This window comes from Benincasa hispida, chromosome 12 (genome assembly GCF_027475165.1).
Source record: "Benincasa hispida cultivar pf3 chromosome 12, pf3_genome.v1.1, whole genome shotgun sequence".
NCBI lineage: Eukaryota > Viridiplantae > Streptophyta > Magnoliopsida > Cucurbitales > Cucurbitaceae > Benincasa > Benincasa hispida.
In genome coordinates, this window is record NC_143489.1 from 67075455 (window position 1) to 67100552 (window position 25098).

A 25098-nucleotide genomic window follows, 5' to 3' on the forward strand; every position below is an offset into this window, starting at 1 on the left:
GAGTTCTAAAATTACTTTATAGAGTATAAGTATTTTTGGGATTTTTCTATTTTTGAGAATTTCCTTAATCCGTTTTACATGTTGTTAGTATAATAATTATGGAGTTTAAAATCGAACTTTTGACTATTAGAGATGAAGATCATATCAATTACTGTTGAGTTAAAACTCATGTTGAGGAATTTGATATTGAACCTTCTTCGATCAAACTGAACACCTATGGAAAACGCTCATTCACTACTTCGATATTTAAATTTAGGTTCAAATATTATTTTGATTTATGCACTTTTGAGTTTGATTCATTTTTGTTCATAAACATTCAACTTTTATTCAGTTAGGTCTGTATACTTGTAAAGTTTCCATTTTTGTTTTTTTCTCCCTTTTTTGAGTACCTATTATTTTTTCCCCTTTTTTTTTTTTAGTATTTATTCATTATGATCTTTGTACTTCCAAAAATGACCATCTTGATTCTATTTAACATATTTTGTATACACAATAAAAAAACCTTTTAAAAGAAATTAAGTGAATGTCATGCTAAACTATTGTTTGAACAAGATGAGATAAAACTGAAAATGAAGGGATCAATATGGTCTCTTCTTAAAAGTTCATGGAACAAGATGATTATCATAAACTATAATAAATAAAAGTTAAAATACATTGACTAAAATAAACTAAAATTGAAAGTAAAAATACTAAAATATTATTTAAATATAGGTTAAAATACTATCTTTGGTCCCCATACTTGACTTTTTTTTCCTTCCAATTTTAGTCATTATAATTTCAATATATCTTACATTTAATTCATACTATTTGTTTATTGTTGGGTTTTTTTTTTTTAAATAATTATTTGTTAGCATTTTCATTATAAATTTTAAAAATATATTCACATGTTACATTTCTTTACATGAAATTTATTATTCTTATTTAGCCAATTTTGAACCAATGAAAAAAATTTAAGAGACTGAATAATATTTATTAAAAATATATAGACTAACATTGGAAGAAATCACGAAGTGCATAGACTAAGATGATATTTTGACCTTAAATCTATCATTTATTAACATGTTTACATATCATATTTTCTTTCATAAAGTTATTCTTATTTAGCCAAATTCAATAAAAGTTATCTTAGTAGGACTAAATTTAAGATTTATTTTAAATATAAGGGATTAAAATTGAGCATTTGGAAGTATAAGAAATTAAAATAAAATGATATTTTAATTATTAAACTATTATTTATAGTATGAGCCTAGGTGGCAAATGACAATATGGTATTGGGCCGAGAGATGATGGGCCAAGCTCAGATAAAATTGGCCGAAAGACAATAAAGAAAGCCCAGCCCATAAGAGAAAACGTGTACTGTGACGCGATTTTGAGAGGAGAGAGAGAAAAACCGGCTGACTTTGATCCGTTTTTCCTTTTTGAGAAACACGAAAGAAAAAGAAAAGAAAAATCAATTTCCAATACGCGCAAAATCAAAAGAGAGAAAATACATGAGGATATATGTAATAGATAGTAAAATAAAGAGGAAAAAAATCTAAAAATATATCACCCTTCTAAAATATCGGTGACGGAGCTTATGTGTTATCCACATATCAATGACATCAATGACATAAAAGTCAATTTTATTTTATGAAAATCTATCGATGATATCTACTGTTAAGAGTTATCGGTGATAGCTACTGATTGAAATTATCAAGTATTAATGATAACCATGACTACTAGTGACATTCGTATATCAGTGATGTGACTTAGGTATATATCAATAAAATGAATGATATTAATGATAATGGTAATGTGACTAAGATAAATATTAAAGTTACTCACTTATAAACTTCTTATTGATAGATTTGTATCACTTATAGTTTAAAATGTTAATATTTGAAAGATGATAATTTTTCTTTAAAAGTTGATAACTGCTTATGAAAGTTTATCATTGATATCCACCAATACCCTTATGTGTTAATATTTCAAGTTTGATTCAATTGATCAAGTGTATCAATGATGGCCATTGAAAACTGATAACAAATTAAAATGTGATCTTTTAAGTATTACTATTTTAAGGTTGCATTAATATTTCTGAAACTGAAAGTCATCGCTGATAACAGTCATCAATGATATCAACTAATAGTTGCTATCATTGATAGCTGCTATATCAATGGTAGTTTTCAACTCGAGAAAATTGGAAGAAGAAGCATGAATTGACGGGCAGCGTGTGGGCTTTTTAGTCATTTACCTATATAGTTATCATCGATAGATGCTACCACTGATATTTTGCGCTAATTTTACAACATACTCTAATATGTTTATTCCTGTTCTATATCTTTTATTATTTTGAGTTTGATCGTTATTTGTGCAACCAGTCCAAGAATAGATATATATATATATATATATATATATAATTTGTCGTTTGTTTTAAAAATAAGTTGAAATATTATATTTTAACCTTTTATTAATTATTAATACTTAAAAAAAATCTTTTAAACCACTTTTAGGGTAAAAATTATTTATAAGACGTGCAACAGTGAATTGGAACGACATGGTAGTGTCGAGTCTCAATCTCTACTACGAGTTACCAACACAGTGCATTAGATCCCGAAATTTTAAATATTTTATTGGATTTCTACTTCGTCATTCAATAATAATTCTGAAACATTTATAAAATGTTAAGAGTGATATCACTTTTTTTTTTTTCTAATAACAATAAAAAGGAAAACATTACAAGTATTGTAAACCAAATTGACAAAGTTTGTGTAAGATTTAAATACTATATTTTTTAATATACTAACGGCAGGAGATTGAATTTTCGGCCTCTAAAAAATAGGGATGAAGCACACATTAATATCATTGAGTTGAATTCACTTTATCAATACTATTTTGGTTATTGTACATTCAACTTTGATTAATTTTAGTCACAGTATTTTCAAAATATTCATTATGATTTCTATAATTTTAATTTTGGTTCATTTTAGACACCATCATTTTAAAATATTATGTTATCTAAAAGAGAAATCAAAAAATCAAAATGAATATTTTTCAAAAAGTACAAAGACCAAAATATTAAAGTAAAATGTAAAGAAAAATACACAAACCAAAGTATTTGTTTATTATTAAACACTTTTGGTCACTAAACTTTCATAAAAGTAATAATTTAGTTTATGAACCTTGATTTGTAAAAATGTAGTTTTCGTACTTTTAAGTTCGTATCCGTTTGGTCCAGAACTTTGGTATGTAATAATTCTATTATTATACTTTCAAATTTGTAACAATCTAGTTCCCAACATAAAAAAAAAACAATCTAAATTTGATGTCATTTTTTATTATCTTATGACGTAGACTCTTACTTTATAAAATTATCGAATCCCAAATTAGTTTATCGATTTATTTATACAATAAATCTTATTAAAGTTTCACACTAATTTCTACAATAGGGATTAAATCGTTATATAGTAACGTCTATTGACTAAATTATTATAAAATCGAACGTTCGGGGATTACGTTACAAACAAAAATTTAGGGATACATTATTATTTTTATTAAAATTTAGAGATTAAAAGTGATTTTTAATTCAAACAAAAATGATTATTGTTTTTTAAAATATAAAGACTTCTAAATTAAAGAATACACGAACCAAAATATTTAGTTATTATTAAAATTCTGTAATTTAACAAATATAATAGAAAAATTCATCCACTCTTAAATCACTTAAAAATACTCGTCTAATTCGATTGACATAAAATATATATTCCAGATAGAAAAGGAAAAAAAAAAAAAAAAAACCCTTAAAAAATGGAAAAGTTAAAAAAAAAAGAAAAAAGAAAAAAGAAAAAAGGAAGAGAGGGCACTGACAATAACAGACCCAAGAAGAGGGATTCCCCACAGCATCTTCTTCCCCACAAGAGAAATTGAGGCGAAGACCTTCTGTGTTCCTCTACTACCGAACACAAATCTTCATCTCCTCCTCCTCTTCTTCTTCTTCTTCTTCTTCTTCTTCTTCTTCTTCTTCTTAGGGTTTCACTTCTTCTTCCCTTCATTTATTCCTTCCTAGGGTTCTTACTTGGGGGGTTTTCATCTCTGAGAGATGTGGGATGCTCCGGGGATTCATGAATCTGCTCTCTCTTTGCTGGAAGCCTTTTGGGCATCCTACTGATAATTTCGCCTCTGTTGGTGTTATTGGGACCAATTGCGGTGCCAAAGACACCAAAGATACTTTACTCTGGTTCTATGATTATGGTAAGTATGCTTCCGGTGAATTCTCCATGGCTGTTGTTCAAGCCAACCAAGTTCTCGAGGACCAGAGCCAAATTGAATCTGGCCCTTTTGGTACTTTCGTCGGAATCTATGATGGTCATGGCGGCCCTGACGCCTCTCGATACGTCTGTGATAATTTGTTTAGACGTTTCCAAGGTTCTCTTCTTTTATCTTGTCTTTGTTTTTCATCACTCTTCTTCATTTGTTCTCCTGTTCTTTTCAACGCCCTCCTGTTTTATTTCCCCCTTTTTCTTTGATTTCTTGCTTATTTATTAATCATTGTTGCTACTGTTACTCATTCTTAGATCCATTTTCTTTTTCTTTTTTTTATTTGATTTTGGATTTTGCTTTCTGCGTTTTTCCATTGGAAATTGATTACTGTTTGTGAATTGTTTGCTGTTCTCGAGTTTAGAGTAGATTATAGCTTATGCAGTTGAAGAAGATTGAGCTAGATAAATGGAATGCAATTAGTTTTGGGTTTTGTTTCTTCCGATGGCTGATGATTCTGTAACTCTAGTCTTAACAATTTTATGCATTTGTTTTCAAGTAACTCTCATTCTTGTGTTCCTTGTTTACTCAGGACTTTGTACTTTTGAAATAGATTGTTCCTGAATGTCACAAATTTTCTTTTTGATGGTTTCCTTCTTAAATAGATTGGATTGGTTGACATTCTTGTTTACTTCTTTGATGCTTCAATTTCAGATGAACAACATGGAGTTGTGACTCGTGAAACCATTCTGAATGCTTTTCGTCAAACAGAGGAAGGGTTCACGGCTGTTGTATCAGAGTTATGGAGTACTCGACCGCAGATAGCAACAGTTGGGACGTGCTGTCTAGTAGGGGTGATACACGAGCAGACACTCTACATTGCAAGTCTAGGAGATTCTCGTGCCGTGTTAGGGAAGAAAGTTGGAAACACTGGGGAGATTGCTGCCATTCAATTATCAACCGAGCATAATGCAAATCTCGAGGAAATCAGGCAAGAGTTAAGAGAGATGCATCCAAATGATCCTCAAATTGTGGTTCAAAGGCATGGAGTTTGGAGAGTGAAAGGAATTATACAGGTAAAGATAACTGTATATATCTGACTTACAACTTTAGGAACGGTTTTCCTGTCTTGTAGCATACTCTACTTGACATAATGACTTGTATAAGATGATTTAAATTTCAAATTATGTATCATCAAAGGGTCAAGATATTTCAACACCTTCCCCCCAAGTTTGATGAGCAAACATTGAGATTGTGGTGGAACAATACTGTCTGCACGCTCCAATTTCACTATATAGTGGCCATATTTAAAAAATCTAGCTAATTCCCGAAACTATCGAACTTCCATCATGCTACTTGTTATCGTTTTAGTGTGACTAGGGAATCTCTGGACTAGTGCCGTAATATAAAATAAAAATACCACATTTCAAGGCATGTAGTCAAGTTTTTCTTTACATTAAGAGTTGAAATTTAGTTTTTTTGTCACGGTCGTGCATCTTTGTGGTACTTGATTTGTTATTTCATTAGATAGATATTGGAAATTCGTTCATGTAATTTACTGTTAATCTAGAGGAACCATAATTCATCGTTTGTCCATTAATTATTGGTAGAACAAAAAAGTTGCGGAAACACAATATCTATCAAAGCTTACAGTCGATTTTTTCTTTACTTTCAAGGTTTTTTTTTTTTGAAAATTTTTCTTTACTTTCAAGCTGAAATCCAGTTTGTTTGTCACTGTATGTGGTACAAGTTATAGTTATTCCACTGGTGTCAACCTTATTGATGTTATTTCTTTGGACAGTTTTAGAAAATTGTTTCCTCTAATTTACTGTTAATCAAGAAGAACCGTGGATGCATATTTATCCATTAATGTTGGTACATAGATTTTTAAAAGAGATCCTTCGCATCAGAATAATTACCCTCTTGGATGCGGTTCTTGTAGTTTGTGAGTGCGCTTTTTGAAGTCCTCTGCTATCAGTTTATTTTTATTCAATTTTTTAACTGGCCTTTATCTAGAAAATGTTACAGACATCTGGCAAAATCCTTTATTTTTTTATTATTTTTAATCCATTTTTATCCGTTTGGATAATGATTACACTTTCAACTTTGTGATGATATCTTACGCAGGTTTCTAGATCCATTGGGGATGTCTATTTGAAACATGCTCAGTATAATAATGAAAGAATCAATGCTAAATTTAGGCTTCCTGAACCAATTGATAGGCCTATATTGACTGCTGTACCTACGATTATTGCTCACCCTCTTCATCAAAACGATTCTTTTCTCATATTTGCATCCGATGGACTTTGGGAACACCTAACCAATGAAAAAGCAGTGGATATTGTCCATAATCATCCACGTGCGGTAAGTTTTCCTCCCCATTCAATTCTTTAACTACTATCATATTTAGGTTGATAAAAAAGGGTCGATTTCTGGACATTCAAGTCTATATCTGTTTAGTCTTTTTGATCCATGTCTTATCCAAAAAAAAATGTACATAGGTTCTTAAACTTTCAATTTTGGGTCACCTTGTCTTAATCTGTTCTAAAACCCATGTACCTACTAGCCGCTGGGTGTTGGATACTATTTTTAGTTTTGTTGTAACCATTTCTGTTGCTTAATTCTTGTAACTTTTTTTTATTTTTAGCTAGTTTGTTACATATTTCAAAGACTAAATTTGTAATTTAACCAAAGGAAAAAAAAGAAAAAAAAAGAAGAAGTAGAAGACAACGCATTCATCTCTTTTTCTTTGCCGCTGGGTATAACCTGTCTCTCAAACAACGAGAGGTTGTTTTTATTGTGGTAAACATGATGCTCTAGATTCGAGTTTCGACCTATCTGCTAACGTGTTGATTGCTTGTAAGCATTTTCTGATGTGGACATTGTTAAGCGAAACACTTTTGATCTGGTCCTTGCCATTTGCTTGATTTGATGCAGGGAAGTGCAAAAAGGCTTGTGAAGGCAGCCCTTCAAGAAGCAGCTCGAAAACGAGAGATGCGGTATTCAGATCTCCGAAAGATCGACAAGAAGGTTCGGCGTCATTTTCATGATGACATTAGTGTTATTGTTTTATTTTTCAACCACGATCTTATATCCAGAAGCAATGTCCTCCTAGATCAACCATTATCAGTAAGAAGTGCTTTTGATCATTGATTAACATTTTTGTTCCTAAATATAAAATAATAAAAAAAAAAGGAAAGAAAGAAAACAGAGAAAAAAATGGCTAAATTAAAAAAATTACCCTTATTACTTTGCTCTTTATTTCAAAAATATCCCTATTCTTTTGAAAGTTGTAATATTGCCTTGATCATTTGTAAATGTTTTGAAACTATCATTGGAGTGTATATCATTTAGAATTGTGGATGAAAATTAGGATTTGAAGTATGAGTGTTGGTGTACAGGTCTTTGATTTCATTTTAGGTCACCACTACACCGTTTCAGATCCAAATTTCGTTCAACATTCTAATAATTTTTCTTCGTGCTCAAATGGTAGTTTTGAAACATTTATAAAAGATTTGCATAATATTGCAACTTTTGAAATAATAGGGACATTTTTTAGACGAAGGAACGAAGTTGCAGAGTACTTTTTATAATTTAGTCGAAAAAGAACAAGGAAAATGAATCCGTGTAATTTGATCGTTAGATACGTCTCAGTTCCATGATAGAGAGGTTCACTGACACGAAGAAATATATTGAAGACTCTTCAAAAAGTTTTTTTTTTTTTTTTTTTTGAAATATTTGTATAACTTGTTGCCAAATATTACACTGCAGCCCCATGTAGAACCCAGATTAGATATTTAAACTCATCTGGGCTGTTCTTTGCATTCAAGTAAAAATTTCAGTAACCCAATTTTTCTGAGATTCGCTTGTGATTCTGGCTGTTGTGTTAAAGTTTATTTGTTAATTTAATTTAAGACATGGCAAAAATGTCTTTTTTTGTTAATCTTTGTTACGTCCAAGGGGATGTTTGTTTTCGAGGAGGCTTAAGATTTGAAACCTTGCCTAAACAGTTAATAAGCAATGGATTTGTGAACTTTTAATTTTGTGTATGGATGTTCGTGATTTTAAAGAGGTTGAATGGGTTGAAAACTCATCAATTTTGGGATTTATTGGACAGAAAAGTGAAAGTTATTTATCAGGTACCTTTTAATATTTAAGGGCTTAAAGAATTGAAAGGTTCGGAGTCTAAATATATAATACCCAAACTAGACTTATAATTTAACATATATTTGCCGGAGGTGCATGGGTTAAATTTATAAATTATAAATTTGGTCTTTGATGACAGCTAGTACTTAGTTTTTATGATTATAGTTTGATAAATTGTCTTATTAAATATTCCCTTATGAAGAAGCTATTTAGGTGAAATTTATGAAGTTTTAGCTTGATTAAATTTTAACTCTCTTCTAATTATAGGGTCAAATTTATAATTTAAGGTTTTTTTTTTAGGAAACCTCATTGAGGCACAAAACAAAACCAAAGTATGAGAGTAAGAACCCACACACAAACCAACCAACGAAAAGCAGATAAGTAAAAACAAAAAACAAAATCACATCTTGAACAAAATCACATCTTGAACCAGGAGAAACCAACGACAACAACACAACAACAAAAAAAAAAAACTATTATTATTATTATTATTTTTGGAGGAAAGTCAATTATGAAACTTTAATTTGTATTACATTGTCCATTATATTTTGTTGGGGGGCTCATTTTCAGGTAATGTCTAATTATGTATAATACAAATTAAAGTGTAATAATTAACTGTATTTAAAAAGATCTAGATATATTAAAGTGTGAAATTTACAAATAGAAAGGGAAATGTCGTAGATTATGATTTTGTTTCCCATGTTCTTTTTTTAGTATTTTAATTTTAAGATATTGGTTGATGATGCGTTACAGCTTTTATTAGATGATCATGTATTTGTAATTAGCTCTTTTATGTAAATTTAATTTAATATAATATATTCTTGGTTTTATTTTACTAATTTTAATTCCTCGAGATTGCGTTACTGTTGCCAAGTTGCTTTTCTATTACATACACACGCGCACATGATTTACTTATTTTAATTCATTAATGCTCAAGTGGTATGATCCTTTTCTTCTTCTTCTTCTTCTTTTTGTTTTTTTTTTGTCCATTTCAAATTCAAACCTTAGATGATAATACACAAAATAATGTGATATATTTCATACAATTTTTGGTTGAGTTTAAGATATAGATATTAAATATTTCATATTTCATGTTTTTCATTTCTTATTTTCTAGTTCATGTTCTCTCTTTTTCATTTCTTATTTCTTATTTTTTATTTTTTAAAAACTAAGAACAAGGATATACTTGATTACTATTTCTATTTTTTGTTTCTTGGAAAGAAAAAAGAAGCAGAAACAAAATTTTGGTTGATAACTATTTTTTGTTTGTTGTTTTTTTTCTTATTTTTCTCTTATAATTTAATGGGTATAGAATTAAAAAAAATATGACATACATTAAAATATTATAAAAAATTACATTATCGAATATAAATAATTTTTAATGCAAAATTAATGTAAAACTAATAAAAATAATATCATTATTGTTTCTATCTCTTAGATATTGCTCAAATTTGATATGAAGTACTATTTTTCACTTGAGTCATTCGTATTTATATAAAGTTGACTCAAATCTAAAGTATTTATAATAAAGTTGATGGTAGCATTTATAATTCATTAATTTTCAACCTAAGGCTGAAGCCAACGAGAAAAAGAAGTCGATTTAGTCGGTTTGGTCATTATTTATATTTTAATGTTTAGTTTGGCAAAAATCAGGCTGAATATACTTAGGTCCTATTCGATAAGTATTTGTTTTTGTTTTTATTATTTTATTATTATTTTTAATTGAGCTTCTATCCATTGATTTTATTGATTTTCCCCCCCTTTTTTTGGTTTACTTTTTGGAATTCAAGTGAAGTTTTGCTAAAATATGTAGTATTCATTGGATAAACATTTGATTTTTGAAATTTAAGCATGCTTTTATGCTGAGTTTAATTCTTGTGATATGGATATAATGCTTAATACCCCCCCCCTCCACCCCCCCCCCCCCCGGTTCTTGTTCGAGAATCCGCAGCAATAGATGAGACTGACCTGATGATCCGCAGGAGGCTCCACGGGAAGCTGCTGCGACCTAAAGTTAGGGATTTATCAATCGGTAATGTTGCTCCAAGTACAGTGATAGCGGATATGTGACATCAACAGCTAAATCTTAACTCGAAGTTAACCCTGTTGAGGGTCTTTCACCGATCCTTAGGTATGGTTGACTTGACTGATTAGGAAATTGACATAATAGGAATGAATATTTCGTTACCGAGATTGGGTTTTGATTGATCAAAAAGAAGAATCTACTTCAACAAATAGACGCATCACGAGTTCCATACAGATTACTTCTCAATACAATTTGCCCGCTGGCCTACGGGCTCGGCTTCGTCCGCAAAGCTACAGCTTCCGCCAAGCCGAATTGCTTTATCAATGATTCGGTTCATAGGCTTTTAGAAAAAGTAGTTTTTGTTTTTGGACTTTAATTAAGAATTCAAATGTATCTTTAAGAAAGATGAAAATCTTAATAATGAAATTGAGGAAAAATATGAATAAATTAAAATAAAAAAAAAGGAAAAAAAGAACAAAAAACTGAAAAACAAAGACATTATCAAATGGGGCCTTAATTTTTAAAAGCTAGTTTTAGAATCTGATTAAGAATTCAAATATTTATTTTTTAAAAAAATGAAAATATGATTAAAAAATTGCAGAGAAAATTGTGATAGAATATAATTTTAGGTGAGCAACTTCTCAAGTCTACAACTATCAATGTAATTAACTTGCAATGTTGATGAATGGCTCAACAAATTGAGTAGGTTAGCCACATGAAAAATGCTATTGGTCATTTGAAAAATTGTTGTTCAATAAAAACATTCTTTACCTATGTTTTTTTTTCTCTTTTAAAAAGAATATTTTGCAATCTTATTTTCTCTCTCGATAATATGTGAAGTGAGAGATTGAATCTACTTCAAAATTATAGTATATATTTGATGCTAGTTGAATTATGCTTATTTTGATTTATAATTTCGAATTTAAATTCGTCTTTTACATTCTATTTTTCATATGAAAATATACATCCAAAAAAGAGTTAAAACCACATAAATCCAAGTGATTATTTAAATACTTATTTTAAAAATTACTATAATAATAACAATAATTAACAAATTATTGCCCTTAAAAAAATAATTAACAAGTTATACCTCTTTTGCAAAATTTAGAAATCATAACCCATCAACATTAATTAAAAATTCACCATGAATTTTAATTAATGTAATACTTAGTACACATAAATTAGTATTCTATGCATGTGTCATGTTTGCAAATTTTATTAAAACCAACTAATTGACGTATATCATTTCTATTAAAATTAGAAGTTCAAATCATCATATCTATATTTGTTCTACTAATAAAGCATATAAAACTTAAAACAATAACGTATAGTTTACATCATAATCAAGATTATATAAATTCAATGTTTAAGCCATAAGTTTAGTTCTTAAAATTTTAAAATCTATGAATATACTAAATACAAAATTGAAATTGAAAATTTTTAAACTTAATAGACACAAAATTAAAAGTTTAAAACTTATTAGATAATATTGAAAATTTAGGAACAACCCACATAGACACAAGCTTCAAAGTTGATTAAACATGTAATTTAAACGAACTCAATTTATAATCTAACACAAAAAATAAAACTAAAATGAATTTGACAAGAATTAATCACAAGTTATTTATTTACTAATAACAAGATTAAGATCATCACCAACTTTATATATATTAAGCATTCTTCCTTTCATAAAATAATTACAAGCCAAATCATAGCAGCATAACATAAAACTATATGATACACACATGTATTTTAATTTCATCCATATTATTCATTATATTTTTTCACAACACACAACAAACATCAAACTCTGTGAAATGCCAAAGCCTGCATGCTTCAGCTAGCCATCTCTTTAACTTTAGGATCTTCAGCAGACATTCCATGCACATTTCACTTATTACAATAGAAAAACATCACTTTTTTCTTCTTTACAATTGACTACCTGGTACGATGACCACGACAACGATGGTGATGATGTCAAAACCTTTTCTAGGGTCTGTATGGCTTATCACTCGAGAAGTAACGGTGAGTTTCGGTGTCGGAGCCCTTTCCATAATTTTTATAACCAAGATTTTCGTCGTCGTCGTTAGCTCCAACGTCTGTAGCAACATTAGCATCTTCAGGGTCAGGCTCATTTTCACTGCTGGCCGCTCCCGCTTCGGGGGTTGTTCTTCGGTCACCGAAGCTTTGAGCTAGTTTACGTGTATGCTTCTTCTCGACGACGCCGTGCATCGTGGCGTCTGCCACAAGCAGAAGGAACAAGGCGGCAAAAAGAAAGAGCACCCTCTTCATCATAATCATCACTACAAGACCTTAAAAAATACAAAAACATAAACAAAAACGATAAACAAACTTTGATTTAGGTAAATAAAAGGCAAAATTAGGAATGAATTTGATTAAAAATTACCTCGTTATTTGTTTGGTAATTAAGAATATGGTGTGAATTAGGGAGAAATGAAGCATATATATAAAGGGAAAATTCAGGCTACTGTTTTGTACACACTGCTGATATATATATATATATATATATGGAAGGGGAAAAATTAACAAGAAATATTAGTTTTAGAAAAGAAAAGAAAAGAAAAAAAAAAACCAATAAAGATTTTGAATAACGTCGTCTTAGAGCACTTTGTAGAATATCATCATGCAAGAAAAATAAAAAGTGCGGTTATAACCGCAGTGGAGATACCATAAATGTTTGTCGCCTCACTATTGGGCGTGTTACAAATTCATTATAAAATATTAAATATATCTTTTTTTTTTCGAGTTCGAATATGTTGATGGAAGATTCAAATCTTTGATTTTTTCAATCGAAGATCGATGATGCTCGTGCCTTGACTAGACTTTTAAATGTAAAATTATGTTAATTTGAGCCTAGGTCAATTGGTTAAGATATTAACTATTCGTTTGATTAAAAAGTTGAAAGTTTGAATCAACACTCGCACATATATTATCGAACTAACAAAAAAAAAACTATATTATGATCAAAAGATATGCCATGATTATTTGTGAGTTTTTTTATGATACGAAAAATCTAGTGAATTGGCTTGAAAATCTCTTGATTGAGTATGATTGATTTGGACAATAATTTAGAAAAATGTATTGCTTTTGGCATGAGCATATTACTCTAATAAATATAAACAGTTAAGATATTGAATAATCTTATAGTTTGAGGGTGTTAAAAGATATATATAATTTAAAGTAAATAGAAGTTTTTCTACCTTCAATATGAGTTGGCCTTATGTTTTATGTGAAATCATATAATTTATAAAATTATAATATTTATAACAGGAACATAATTCAACTAATTAAAACCTAAATTATCTTTTTAGTACATTATGAGTCATGACATATACTATAATGATCAAACAGATTAGAAAAATCTTCACCTCAAAAAATTGTTGAACTACAAAAATTATAATGTATGGTAGCTTGAGATTTATTTTGAATATGGTAAACCTTGCCACATCATTCCAATTAGAAAATCTAAACCTAAAATTAATATATATATAAAAAGAAATACAACAAATTTTGTAATCTAATGATATATATGTATAATATAGAATTATGCATGATAAAGATTCGTAATTATAATCTATTGATAATACAATCTTTCTAGTTTGTACTAATTTTTTAATACAATAACGATAGAGAATGAGAATCAAAAGATTTTAACCTTGAGAAAGAGAATGCATGTCAATTATATTTGCATTAAGCATGTTTTAGTAAACTTGAAATAACTTTTTAAAGGAGATTTTTTCAAAATAAATAAATAAATAAAACTATTTAGACAAAATATCAAAAAAATTTTTTTTGATAGAATGATAGAGACCGATAAAACTATATCAGTAATAGAAACTGATAGAAGTTTATTATTGATACCATATGATAAACATTGATATATGCTTATCAATTTTTTTTTTTGTTATTTCTATAAATTGTTTGATATTTTTTCCATTCGTGAAATCTCTCTTAGAAGTGTTTTTTTTCCTAAAATAAATTATTATTATTTTTTTTAATAAAAGAAACTTGCGTGTGGGCATAGGGGATCCCACACTTTCCACCGAAGAGGTAATTATGATTAACGCAATTTCCATCAATTTAAGTTTCAACGATTTAATAATTAAATCGTGAATTGTATAGTTTAATATTTTTAGAAATTTTCAATATGATATTCGTCATTCTCTTATTAAGGATTATTAAGCCTCAATAATTATGAGTAGATTATATATATATATATATTAAGATTTTTTTAGGTATCAAATATCTCTACTGCAATGATATTCAACTTGGACTTAATAGAGGAAAAATATTTTGAAATCCACATGTACATTAGGAATGATTGATTTTTTTTTTTTTTTTTTAATTCTATTTTTTAAATTAGTGCTATAAAATTAATGAGAAAATTCTATGTTGGGAAAAGAAAGAACAATGTTCTTGGCAAATGGTACCTATCACGTTTACATATAATTAAGGCTTATTTTGTAATTATTTAGTTTTTGGTAATTCTTTACAGTAATTTTCTTCCTTCTTGAGTAATTTTTTTTAATTCCAAGCTAATTTGTTTTTTATAATTTTTTTTTTTCAAATTTTGATTTAGTTTTTGAAAATATCAGTAGAAAGTATACAACAAACAAAAAATTTAGATCGGGTGGAAGAGGTGATGATGGTAGGTTTCATTTTTAAAAACTAAAAACTTAAAACCAAAGTCCCGTTTAGTAACCATTTAGTTTTTTGTTTTTTATTTTTGAAAATTAAATCTATAGACACTACTCTCAACTCCAAATTTCTTCCATTGTTATCTATTCTTTACCGATGGTTTAAAAATCAAGCCAAATTTTGAAAACTAAACAAAAAGTAACTTTTAAAAACTTTATTTTTGTTTTTGAAATTTGACTAATTATTCAACCATTATATTTAAGAAAGACGTGAATCATTGTGAGAAATGAGGAAGAAATATACTTAATTTTCAAAAATCAAAGACTAAAAACCAAATGATTATCAAACGAGGCCTAAATATTTGTTTAAAATTCTATTATTGTTGATTTTAAATATGGAACAAACAAATGTCTAGACAAACTCTTAGTTGTCATTTATGGATCTAAACCTAGCTACCATCTTTTTGTAATAGGTTGTTTTTTTAGTATATAACTTCACGACTAATCTTAGCACAAGTCAGTTGGTTAAGATATATATTCTTTCAACGAAAAGGTTAAAAGTTAGAAATTTTTCATCTTACTTATCATTGAAACTTTTGACTATATATGGATTCTCATTGGTTTGAATTAATTTCAAATCATAACAGATTTGAAATTAATTTTATTTTTTTTTGTTATATTTTGATTATATTTTTAAAAAGATTAACCTTTTTCTTTGTTTGGAAAGGGAGCTTGAAGACCTTTTAGTTTGATAATGTTTCTTAAGTGGATCCAGTGACCCAAGTGTTTGCCCAAGCCACTTGCATATGTTTCCAGCTTGAGATTGTCATACGACTATATAGTTGTTGTTGCCTAAATTTATCTTTTCAAGCAATTAAAAGATTTTATGCGTGACGGATATGGTACAATTTTTGTTGGATGCACTTGGAACATTCAGATCAATTGTAACTCATGAAGATCGATCAACTATCTATTTTGTCTCGGATTGAAAACGAAATTCCAATTCTTTGATATATTTGAATTTCCTCAAACGGAACCGACAAAACATTTCACATATTTTCTATGATCATCTTTATTCTAGGTGTTCATTGGTGGCTAATGTAGTAGTTTAATGAATAGTTATAGTCATGGACAGAATATATCACCAATCGTCTAAGTACGGGTGGAATAGCTTCATTGTGGATAAGATACATAGTTTCAAATTTTATTTTTATGTAAAAAAAAAAAAATAGTTAGAATGATTGAATTTTGCAAGATTTTATACGATATATAAGTAAATTCATATTAGTGATTTTTTTACTTTCTTTTATTTTCCAGTTATGATACAAATACATGATTTTAATTACATTTATTTCAAATCTTTATCGTTTATCATTTCAAATAAGGAAAAAAAATATTCATTATTTGAATTTAAAATCACTGGAATTTAAAATCACTGGAATTTAAAAGTGGTTGTATGATTAAACGATGTTTCTTTTTGTGTGTAGGTGTGATTTAGACTATAGATATGAAACATCACAATATAATGGTAGAAATATATTTGAACGAAACATCGCTTTTAAAATTACATGAATTCATCATTTTTTTAAAATAGTTACAATTATTCGAATCCAACTATGTAAAAGTCAATTTTAATGTATGTATTCTTTAAAAATCTTATTTTTCTATGGTTGATGATAAGGTCCATTGGGTCTTGTGATTCTAGGTGAAGGTAAATTGCCCAAACCAAAACATCAGCAAGCCTTTCTATCATAAGATGTTCTAATTGTGATATTTGTTAATTTGATGAAAGATATAGTATTCTAATCAATCTTATGCTAAGTTAGCATATGATTTAGTTGTGTAGTTTTTAAATAACTTTGATGTCCAATTTCTTTGGAGCTACATAAGTAAAAAAAAATGATTAAACTTTAATTATATAATATAATAATAATAGACTGTTATTTAACCTTAAATTTTATACGCAACCATCGAAGAACATTTAACGTTATATTTAAATTTAATTATTATTATTTTTAAAACAATTCAAATTTTAGAGTAGTAATTGATGTCTTATCCACTTGGTTATATTCAAAAATAAGAGCTCAATTTCGTTTTTAATTTTATATTTTTAAAATTTATGTTAGTTTTCTCCTAAATTTTTCATTATGATTTTCATTTTTAGTAAAGAAATACTTAAATTCGTAATCAAATTCTAAAAATAAAAAATTGTTAATTTTCAAAATTTACCTTAGTTTTCTAAATATTAGTAGGAAGTGAATAACCAAACCCAAAAACTTGAAAATGATTAAACTTAAAAATATTAGTATTTATAAGCTTGATTTTAGGGGGAAAAAAAACAATAAACAAAAAGAAAAATCAAACCCTATAATTTTCAAATTTTAGCCCCATAAAAACAAACCGTTATTTTCTCTGTTTCATATGTTCCACCACTTCCATTGGCGCCAAAGCTTAATTTCAGAACTTCCCAAAGTTTTCCCGCGATATCAAGATGGAGAAAAAGATGAAAGACTACCAAACTCCACAGAGAGATCAAACCGCAAATCGTAGATCAAGGAAGCCTCAGAAGGTACGATTTCTCTGTTTTTGATTTGTTGTTCTCAATCTCCTTCATTCTTTTGTTTGATTTCTTGTTCGTTCTACTTCCTTTAAGATCGCCAAATGCTTGACTGCTACATTTTCATCACTTTCCGACGACAAAATCCAGCCAATTTCTAAGGAAGACTTCTCTCCGATTTCCGTTGTCACAGACATCAATCAAATTCCAGATATCGATAGTGTAAGTTCCGATTCATTTGTAATTTTTGGTTTAACCTCTTTCCTCTGTGTTTTCCTGCTCGTTTCTCTTCCGTATATTAGTTGATCTCAGTTTGTGGAGTTGTAGATTTGTAATCTGTTATTTGCTCAAGTCATATTCGTTTTGAGATTCACTTGATGTATTTAACGTATGGTTAAACGATGAAATGAAGTATACGAGAGATTTACGACACTGGAATTTGATAGATTTGAAAATTTGTTAGTTTTCTCAATTTCAGAATTTCTTGCAAGGTGTTAATCCGGCATTTTCTGCTTCTTGTGAGACCTCGCTTTTCGCCGATCTCTCTCCATCTTCAGTTGTCAGTTTTGACAATGAACAGCTTGACAAGGTTCCAGTTAATTTTTCTGGATCTAATGATATGGATGAAGCAAGCGCGGGTTCAGTAGAGGTACAGATTGCTGTGAATTCTCTAAGGCGTGCTCTAACTCAAGTCCTGCAATCGACGGATGTTGATCATCAGTCTAAGAAGCTTATTGATGCATCCATGAGTATCATTGTGGACGACTTCCTTGCTATACCTCAAGAGCGAGATCAGATTGCTCAACTTATTTCTGTCAAAAATCATGTTCTCTCTCTGTGTGTATTCCTGTGGATCATCGTCTTGGCCATAGCTTTCTTTCTCGGTTCGGGAGTCAAGAGCTCTTTCATCGGGCCATTGCCAACTTAAACTTGCGAAGATATCCATTGTTTAAGCATCAGAGGTTAGATCTTAATTGATTTTGTTGTAACTTCTTACCTTTGAATTGGACGTTGCCTGTTTCATCTTCCTACCTAAGAAATCTGCTAAACCTTGAAAGTTTGTAGTCAAAAGTTAACAGTGTATGACCCAACGATTACCGCATTATGATTTAATGCGACTTGACATTTTCATAAACTTGTGGGTGATCTAATGACTTCGATCTTTTTGTAATCCTTTATGCACTGCACTTAACTGCTAATGAGTGAGTTTCCACTTTATTATTTGATTAATTAGCGAGTATTTTAATATTGTTTCCACTTTGCGAAGATATATTCTGCCCTGAGAATTCAGAGAAGTTTGTTCGAATTCGAAACTATTATGATGTGAACTTGGAGAAGAGCCAAACTGCTCTGGATTCTGGAAGTTCTTGTTGCATTTGATAAAAAGTCCAGTCTGATTTGTTATAAAATAACACTATGGAACGATGTACAAAAACTACAAATCATCATGGGTTGGCCTAGTGGTAAATAAAGGATTGAGTTTGATAAAGGATTAAGAGTGAATGAATTCAATACATGGTGACTATCTATCTAAGATTTAATATCCTACGAATTCTTGACACTCAAATGTAGTAGGGTCAAGGGGTCATCCCGTGAGATTAATCGAGGTACAAGGTAAGTTAGCTCGAACACTCACGGATATAGAAAATATATAGATATACAAAAGGTAGGTGCAACTTGCTGAATCTCTTGTGCATATCATTCCAGCATAGTTGCATATTTTTAGCAGCTCCCTTTCCTTTCTGGTGCATCATATGCATATCAAGTATGCTATTAGAAAATGTATTTCCTCTGAATTAGACGAGGACCTAAGCAATGATAACTGATAATGAAAAGATTGCTGCCAGTTGCATGTGAATTAGAAAGAAAATATTTGGGATTTTCCATGAAAGATATAGATTGTAATTAACATTTTTAGAAGGCACAAAAGCACTGTTGCATATTTTTGGCAACTCCTTTCTGGTGCATCAACTCAAGTATGCTATTAAAAGATGTACTTTCTCTATAAAAGACGACAATCTAAACAATAGAATCATATGATTGATTGAAGAGATCATGTTAGTGGTTGGCAGGCACAAAACTGAGACTGGTAATGACATGATTAGAAGGCTCCATACAAACCTTGCACTGATCATTCCATATGGTGACTTGAAATTTCAGTTGATGACTTGTTTACTACATTGAACTTGGCTCTGGTTTGCTCTTTGATGGTGGTTAAATTTGAACTGAAATGATTAGTTTGTTACACCAAATGAACATTGTTTAAGTTTCTGATTGGTTTGTTGGTAGTTGATTGATACCCATGAATGATGAGGGTAAATCCCAGTGGATAAAGTCACTCTAAAAAAGCTACAGGTTCTTCTCTCACTGGCAGGACAAGTACATGTTACCTCCCTAGTGGTAGATAATGATAATAAACTGCAGGATATGTAGGCCTTTTTCTCTTCAGTGGCAAAACTAATAGTTTTCCATGGGATTTGTTTTCAATCCTCTTAGAGTTGCATCCATTTTTTGTGTAACCTAGTAAGTGTCTAATCACAAATTGTCACGTGAAAAATTCTCTTATAGATATTTTTTATACACTTTTCCCTTTATGATTAAAGTAGATGCATGGAGATTGACCTAACCTAGGTTACACTCAAATATTACTTCGAATAATTTGAGTTAATTCATAGGGAATTCTCTCAACAGGTATCCTTTACCATCTACATTTACTTCATCACAAAGATTTGTTCTGTCATATATAGAAACTAATGGAGAGAAGAAAGATGTACTTTCCAGGGGGATTATGTCGATTGCGAATGGAAATTCTTCACGTTTTCCTCAGCTCAAAAGGCAAGGAGAGGATATTATATAGATTTAGCTTACTTTTAGCTTACTTTTAGCCTTAAGAGTGCACAAATTTACACTTGCTTTCCTATGAAAAAGAAGAGTATTTACCAATTATCCTAAGATCGCATAGGTTAACATTTTAAATTGTACCCTCACTATTTTTGTAATGAATCTGCAGGTTGCTTATTACAATAAATGTGGAGGCAAATGACAACAATCAAGCAGTGGGGTCCTAATCACCAGACTTTTCTTTTCCTTTTTTCTGATGCTAATTTGCAATATATACATTTTACAGACCTGCATGCATGCAACTGCCAGGTATGTGTATGGCTTTCATATTCATCTTTAATAGATGTTTTTATTTTTTCTCCTTCCCCAATGTCAATGTGACTGGCTTTGGCATCTTCTTTTCTGGTACTTTTGAATCCTATTAAACCTTCCAGTCCTAGCTACTTTATTGTGTCTGACATGAAGGGGGCAACCTCTTCTCTTATTCATAATGACTCTTTTAGTAAAATTAAAGTTTAGCTATAATTTAAGGTTTATTTTCGGTGGCTTGTTCTCTTGTGTATTGATTCCACATGGTCTCAATGATTTCGTTGAGAAAGAGGATTAGGTTCATCATTATCTATTCTAACTCTTTAATATTCAAGCTTAGGTCGTGATACCATTATTAGGGTCTATGAATTTTTTTTGATGGGATGCTGACATCACTACAAAAAAACAAAAGATTTGATGAGCAACATTTGAGTGCACTGTCTGCACCTATCTCCTAATATTTCCTTTAATTATAAAGGGATAAAAATATTGAAAAATATATTTATTTAAGAAATAACCACTTGATAATTTATGATTAAATATTTAGGTAGAATGCACAAATATGATTACAGCAAAATATTTTTCAGGTCTGGAAAGCCCAATTAGAAAAAACAGTTTAACATTCCTAATAGTTAATATTAGTGTTATAAAAAAGTGTTTATTCATATGTTTAGTTATGTTAGAATATTTGAAAGAAATAGGTTAAATTATAAATTTAGATATTAAAATTTGAGATTTGTGTATTTTTTTATTCTTGAACTTTCAAAATTGTAAATTTAGGTCATAAATTTTGATATAATCTTGAATTCTTTAATCTATTATACACAAAATTAAAAGAGATTTGTTTGATAACAATTTGACTTTTGGTTTTTGATAATTAAACTTATTTCCTCAATTTTTTTTACCATTGTTTTATTTTTCTTAAGTAAAATAACTAAAATTTTAGCCAAATTATAGAAACAAAAGCAAGCTTTTAAAAACTATTTTTGATTGTTTTCTTAACTTAACTTGATTTTTTAAAAACATTGGTAGAAAGTAGATAAAAAGGTAAGAAATTTAGAGGTGAAAAAGGATTTATAGGGCTTAATTTTCAAAATCCAAAAATCAAATTGTTACTAAACAAGATATAAAATTCAAATTTATATATAATAATTTGTTTTATAATATTTCAAAGATATTACACACAAAATTGTAAGTTTATAGACCGTTTTAAAAACTCAAAGATTAAATTAAGCTTAATTCTCATAGTTGAAATACTAAACCTGTAATGTAATGAACAAAATAATAAGAAAACAATGGAGATAGTTATTTTATTGTTTTAGTCAGTCTACTCCAAATGCCAAGATTAAAAATTTAGATTTTAGTAGCATGTAATTAGATTGATAAAAGGACAGGATATAGAAATTTGTTGATTTGGACATATAGTTCTATCTTGTTAATACATTAATAGTTTCTTTTTAGATTACAATTTTGAATATTTACCTATTTATTTGTATCGTAAAGTTAAAATGTCATAAAAGGTTATGTAAAGTGATAAGTTGTAGAAATTGGTTGGTTTAGACCTAACTCAACTAAATATATTAATATATAATTTTTAGATTGCAATTTTGAGTTTTTACCACTTTAATTGTATTGTAATAGTTAAAAAGTTACAAAACTTAACTATGATTAATTTATGAGAATTTGATCTAACATGTATAAATTAACAATTAACTACAAATAAGTTTTATATAAAAGTAATAATTTAGTTCTTAAACTTTAGATTGTTACAAAATTTTAAGTACAAAAATTAAATTAATACACAGTGAAATTTATGGACTAAATTGCTACTTTTATAAAAATTTAGAGACAAAAAGTATTTTTTTCTACCTTAATAAAATGTTGGGACAAATATTAATTCACACCCTTTAATTTTGGGGTTGTATCAATTTGAATCCTAAAGTATCAATTTAAACCCTGACCTTTTATAGGTGTATTGATTTAAACCCAAACTAATAATTGTATTAAATTAAACTCTGAACTTTTATAAGCGTATCAATTTAAACCTTAAAGTTTCACAAATGTATCAATTGAAACTCCTATTATATTTTATTTGGATACACTTATGAAAAATATATAATTATAAAATTTGCTTATGAAACTTCATGATTTAAATCGATACGATTGTTAGTTTGAGTTTTAAATTGATACTAAATTTTTTAATTGATACAACTATTAATTTAGATACAATACTCAAAATTTAAATATATGAATTGATATTTGTCGTGAAATATTTAATTAGAGTGAAAAAAAAGGAATTATGTGAAGGAAATATGGAAGCTGGGGAATAGCTGTAGACACGTCATAAAGTGAGAAAACTCCAAAAAGCCCACAAAACAAAATAAAACGGAGTTGAAGATAAAGACAGCCAGATAGACAAAACCCACATGGCACATGCACTTTTTAATTTTATTTTCCCTATTTTCTTAACCTTTTTAATATAATTTCAACTTCAAGTAATTAAAACATATGTTACTATCAAATTAAATAATCTTTTTTCTTTTTTAGTTCACGGGTAAAAATTTTTATCACTATTTACTTTGAAAATTACCCTCCACGAGTTAACTTGTTTGGTTTTTTAACATCTACCTTTAGTTTGTTATTTTCTATTACTCAAAAAAGAAGTTAGAAGTCCGAAAATGTTGTGTTGAGTGTAAGGGTAGAAGAAATAATGAAAAATATTACTTAAATTGATCGTACTCCCATTAGTTTGGTGGTTTTTATTTGAATATAAGGAAATCGATTAAATTCGATGGTTTTGGAGTTTTGAAAATAATAAATTGAATATAACCAAGCCGATCGAAATAATTTATATTAGAATTCGTAAAATGTTGTGCAATAAGGTTTTGGTGATTTAGTTTGTTTTAGAGAGTCATAACCAATTCATAGTTGGTTCTAGCCAATAATTAGACGACACGTCATCAAGGCATAAATTGTTTTATGCCACATAATATTGTATGACGTGTCACCAATAAATGATCAAAACCACATACCGTTTTCTAGATGGGGTGGGACTAAACAACTCTAAAGATATTGAGAAAGAGAACACAACTTGACAACTAATAGGAAATTGTCAAAATGTTTTCCACCCCCCCCCCCCCCACTAATAGGAAATTGTCAAATGCAAGCAAATCCCTGTTTAAAAAATGCAATTAATTACTTCAATTCATTAAGATATTATAATTTCAACCAAAAAGTTAGATATTAAATCTATACGCAACCAAATAAAAAATCTCTCTGAATTTTTTTTTATGATTCTCCTCTCTAGAGGTTAGAGGTTTGATCTCCATCCAGTAATTGTATTAAAAAAAATATAACAAGTTAAATTTAGGACTTTTAATCAATAAAATTATAAACATTACATGATGTTTAATTGTTTATGAAAACAAAATGTAAAATTTAGGGTTTAAATTGATACAACAACTATTTTTCTCCAACTTAAAAATATATTTTGGGATGACTTTGTGTTTGCTTTGGTAGTACACTTTTCTAACAAAAAGTATACATTACAATGGGATCAAGTAGGTAGGAAGGCTCAAGCCATGGATGGAATGAGTGGTACCTTAGACACATTTATTATAACACAAAATGTTAAAAGCATATTTATAATATTAATATAATAATTTTTTTTTTTTTTTTTTTTTGTAATATCCTTACAAAAAAATTTTAGAAATTCCACGTCTTTTTTTTTTTTTTTTTTTTTTTTTTTTTTGAATAATAAAACTCCTCTTAATAATTTTAGTAAGATCTTTTTTTTTTAAGAAGGAGTAAAAAAAGGTAAAACAAGCCTATCTTTACAATTTTAATATTAGGAAAGATAATAGATCTATTAGAGCTATATTTGAACTGATTATCATATTGATATATCACTCAATTTTGCTTTATAAATATCTACAATCTAACCATGGTTTATTTAATTGTTTTCAAAATTAAAATATCATTTCAATTTTAGTTCTTATATTTTCAAATGTTCAATTTTAATCATTTGGTCCCTGTATTTTCAATAAATCTTAAATTTAGACACTAAAAGTTAATTTTTATTAATATTAGTTAAATGATGATAATATTCATGTAAGTAAAGGTAATATGTGAATATGTTTTCAAAATGTAATGAAAATGTTAATAGACAACATTTTTTTTATAAAAAATTAACAATTAATTTACCGTAGAGACTAGATTTAAGATTTATTGAAATACAATGATTAAAATCAAATAAATTTTAAAATATAAGAATCAAAATTATATTTTAATCTCGTTTTGTTAAGAGTTGATTTAATATTAACCAT

At 28.7% G+C, this 25098-nt stretch overlaps 2 protein-coding genes and 1 pseudogene across 4 annotated transcripts; 2 read left to right on the forward strand and 1 right to left on the reverse strand.

The window, feature by feature from the left end:
• The first annotated feature begins 3809 nt into the window (after positions 1 to 3809).
• Positions 3810 to 8095, forward strand: LOC120068070 (Protein phosphatase 2C family protein). The gene is made up of 4 exons (XM_039019748.2): positions 3810 to 4404; positions 4951 to 5312; positions 6364 to 6600; positions 7174 to 8095. The coding sequence occupies exons 1-4, from the start codon at positions 4086 to 4088 to the stop codon at positions 7387 to 7389; spliced, it is 1134 nt and encodes a 377-aa protein (XP_038875676.1). The 5' UTR covers positions 3810 to 4085; the 3' UTR covers positions 7390 to 8095.
• Positions 8096 to 12274: 4179 nt separating this feature from the next.
• On the reverse strand, positions 12275 to 12871 carry LOC150032151 (uncharacterized; annotated as a pseudogene).
• Positions 12872 to 17474: 4603 nt separating this feature from the next.
• Positions 17475 to 20920, forward strand: LOC120068561 (uncharacterized). Of its 3 annotated transcripts, none has more exons than XM_090308604.1 (4): positions 17475 to 17635; positions 17720 to 17845; positions 18102 to 18585; positions 20634 to 20920. In XM_090308604.1, exons 1-3 carry the CDS (start codon positions 17558 to 17560, stop codon positions 18549 to 18551), a joined length of 654 nt encoding a protein of 217 aa, XP_090164730.1. In that variant the 5' UTR covers positions 17475 to 17557; the 3' UTR covers positions 18552 to 18585; positions 20634 to 20920. The 3 variants fall into 3 exon arrangements, with proteins under 3 accessions (XP_090164730.1, XP_090164731.1, XP_038876305.1); XM_090308605.1 differs by lacking the exon at positions 20634 to 20920 and adding an exon at positions 20315 to 20474; XM_039020377.2 differs by lacking the exon at positions 20634 to 20920 and having other exon boundaries at positions 18102 to 18758.
• The last annotated feature ends 4178 nt before the right edge of the window (positions 20921 to 25098 follow it).